Source organism: Clupea harengus, chromosome 14 (assembly GCF_900700415.2).
Source record: "Clupea harengus chromosome 14, Ch_v2.0.2, whole genome shotgun sequence".
Lineage (NCBI taxonomy): Eukaryota > Metazoa > Chordata > Actinopteri > Clupeiformes > Clupeidae > Clupea > Clupea harengus.
Genome location: NC_045165.1, coordinates 945,932 through 948,431, shown reverse-complemented (window position 1 = coordinate 948,431; position 2,500 = coordinate 945,932). Strand labels below are relative to the sequence as shown.

Genomic DNA, 2,500 nt, shown 5'->3' with positions numbered 1-2,500 from the left:
GGCAGCGACCGCAGCGGTAATGGCCGCCTCGAAGGTGAGTCTGATTTAAGGGGCGCTGAGGAGTCACATCTGCCCCCGTTATATTTAGACACAGAAGCACTCCGCTATCTGGGCCACAGGTGGGGGTATTTGGGCCAGGGGGGGGTGGGTATTATTGATGAGGGCTGGGCGGGGGGTATTTGGGCCAGGGGTGGGGGGGTATTATTGGTGAGGGCTGGGCAGGGGGGGGGGTATTATTGATGAGGGCTGGGCAGGGGGGGGGGGGCGGGGGTATTTGGGCCAGGGGGGGGGGGTATTATTGGCGTGGGCTGGGCAGGGGGGGGGGGGTATTTGGGCCAGGGGGGGGGGGTATTATTGATGAGGGCTGGGCAGGGGGGGGGCATTATTTTCAGTGTGGGGTATTAGGCCGAGGGGGGGCATTATTGCCGTGGGCTGCTTTCAATTCAACAGGATGGAATGTAAGGGAATGATGTTTTATGGGGTTGGTGGTGTGTGTGGTGGTGGTGGTGGTGGTGTGTGTGTGTGTGTGTGTGTGTGTGTGTGTGTGTGTGTGTGAGTGTGTGAGTGTGTGTGAGTGTGTGTGGTGGGGTGTGTTTGTGTGTGTGTGTGTGTGTGTGTGTGTCCTGCAGGTTAGGGTTAGTGTCATGCTGGACTCAGTGACCAGGTTGCAGCTGCTGGTAAACACCCTGCTGTTCCGGCTGCAGTGATGATGTCATTAATGAGCGCCGGTGGCTGCAGTGATGATGTCATTAATGAGCGCCAGTGGCTGTAGGCATGTGTTGCAGAGTGTTGCATGGCTTTAGTGATGATGTCATTGCTGTGCTTCAGATTCTGGGATAACACAGGGGTGTGTGGTGGTTTGTGTGGTGGTGGTGTGTGTGGTTGGTGTGTATGGTGTGGGTGTGTATGGTGGTGTGTGTGTGTGTGGTGGCTGGGGTGTGGTGGTGGTGTGGTGGTGTGTGTGGTGGTTGGTGTGGTGGTGGTGTGTGTGGTGGTGTGTGTGGTGGTGTGTGGTGGTGGTGTGTGTGGTGGTGTGTGTGTGTGGTGGTGGTGTGTGTGTGGTGGTGGTGTGTGTGGTGGTGTGTGTGTGTGGTGGTTGGTGTGTGTGGTGGTTGGTGTGGTGGTGGTGTGTGTGGTGGTGTGTGTGTTGGGTGTGTGTGGTGGTGTGTGTGGTGGTGTGTGTGTGTGGTGGTGGTGTGTGTGGTGGTGTGTGTGTGTGGTGGTTGGTGTGTGTGGTGGTTGGTGTGGTGGTGGTGTGTGTGGTGGTGTGTGTGTTGGGGTGTGTGGTGGTGGTGTGTGTGGTGGTGTGTGTGTGTGGTTGTGTATGGTGGTGGTGTGTGTGTGGTGGTGTGTATGGTGGTTGTGTGTGTGGTGGTGGTGTCTGTGGTGGTGGTGTGTGTGGTGATGTGTGTACGGTGGTGTGTGCGGTGGTGTGAGTGTGGTGGTGGTGTTTACGGTAGTGGTGGTGTGTGTGTGGTGGTGGTGTGTGTGTGGTGGTGGTGTGTGTGTGGTGGTGTGTGTGGTGGTGGTGTGTGTGTGGTGTGTGTGGTGTGTGTGTGTGGTGTGTGTGTGTGTATGGTGGTTGTGTGTGTGGTGGGGTGTGTGTGGTGGTGGTGTTTACGGTAGTGGTGGTTGTGTGTGTGGTGGTTGTGTGTGTGGTGGTGGTGTGTGCAGTGGTGGTGTGTATGGTGGTTGTGTGTGTGGTGGTGGTGTGTGTGGTGGTGTGTGTACGGTGGTGTGTACGGTGGTGTGTGCAGTGGTGTGTGTGTGGTGGTGGTGTTTACGGTAGTGGTGGTTGTGTGTGTGGTGGTGTGTGTGTGGTGGTGGTGTGTGCAGTGGTGGTGTGGTGGTGTTTACGGTAGTGGTGGTGTGTGTGTGGTGGTGGTGTGTGTGTGGTGGTGGTGTGTGTGGTGGTGGTGTGTGTGGTGGTGGTGTGTGTGTGGTGTGTGTGGTGGTGGTGTGTGCAGTGGTGGTGTGGTGGTGTGTGTGTGGTGGTGTTTACGGTAGTGGTGGTTGTGTGTGTGGTGGTTGTGTGTGTGGTGGTGGTGTGTGCAGTGGTGGTGTGGTGGTGTGTGTGTGGTGGTGGTGTGTGCAGTGGTGGTGTGGTGGTGTGTGTGTTCTGGAAAGCACAGCTTGCAGTATTGACTGTCAGCCATTAATGAATGTTCAATGAAGTATTGATTAAGACTGTGCACATGCGTGACAGTTCTGTGTTCTCTGTGAGTCTTCTGGAGTCTGGGGGTTCTCTGTGTTCTAGAGTGTTCTAGAGTCTGGGGGTTCTCTGTGAGTCTTCTAGAGTGTTCTAGAGTGTTCTAGAGTCTGAGGGTTCTCTGTGAGTCTTCTAGAGTGTTCTAGAGTCTGGGGGTTCTCTGTGAGTCTTCTAGAGTGTTCTAGAGTCTGGGGGTTCTCTGTGAGTCTTCTAGAGTGTTCTAGAGTCTGGGGGTTCTCTGTGAGTCTTCTAGAGTGTTCTAGAGTCTGGGGGTTCTCTGTGTTCTAGAGT

General features: G+C 55.4%; 2 protein-coding genes across 3 annotated transcripts in view; one reads left to right on the top strand and one right to left on the bottom strand.

Moving 5' to 3' along the window:
- mrpl35 (mitochondrial ribosomal protein L35) overlaps positions 1-2,500 on the bottom strand; it is a 15,322-nt gene that overhangs the window by 1,910 nt on the left and 10,912 nt on the right. The gene's annotated exons all lie outside the window — the stretch shown is intronic.
- Positions 1-2,500, top strand: part of reep1 (receptor accessory protein 1) — a 15,323-nt gene that overhangs the window by 6,922 nt on the left and 5,901 nt on the right. For both annotated transcript variants that reach the window (XM_031579856.1, XM_031579855.1), the window contains exon 5: positions 1-34. This exon is cut by the window's left edge and continues 80 nt beyond it. In XM_031579856.1, coding sequence (XP_031435716.1) covers positions 1-34 — 34 coding nt within the window. The remainder of the gene's footprint in view (positions 35-2,500) is intronic.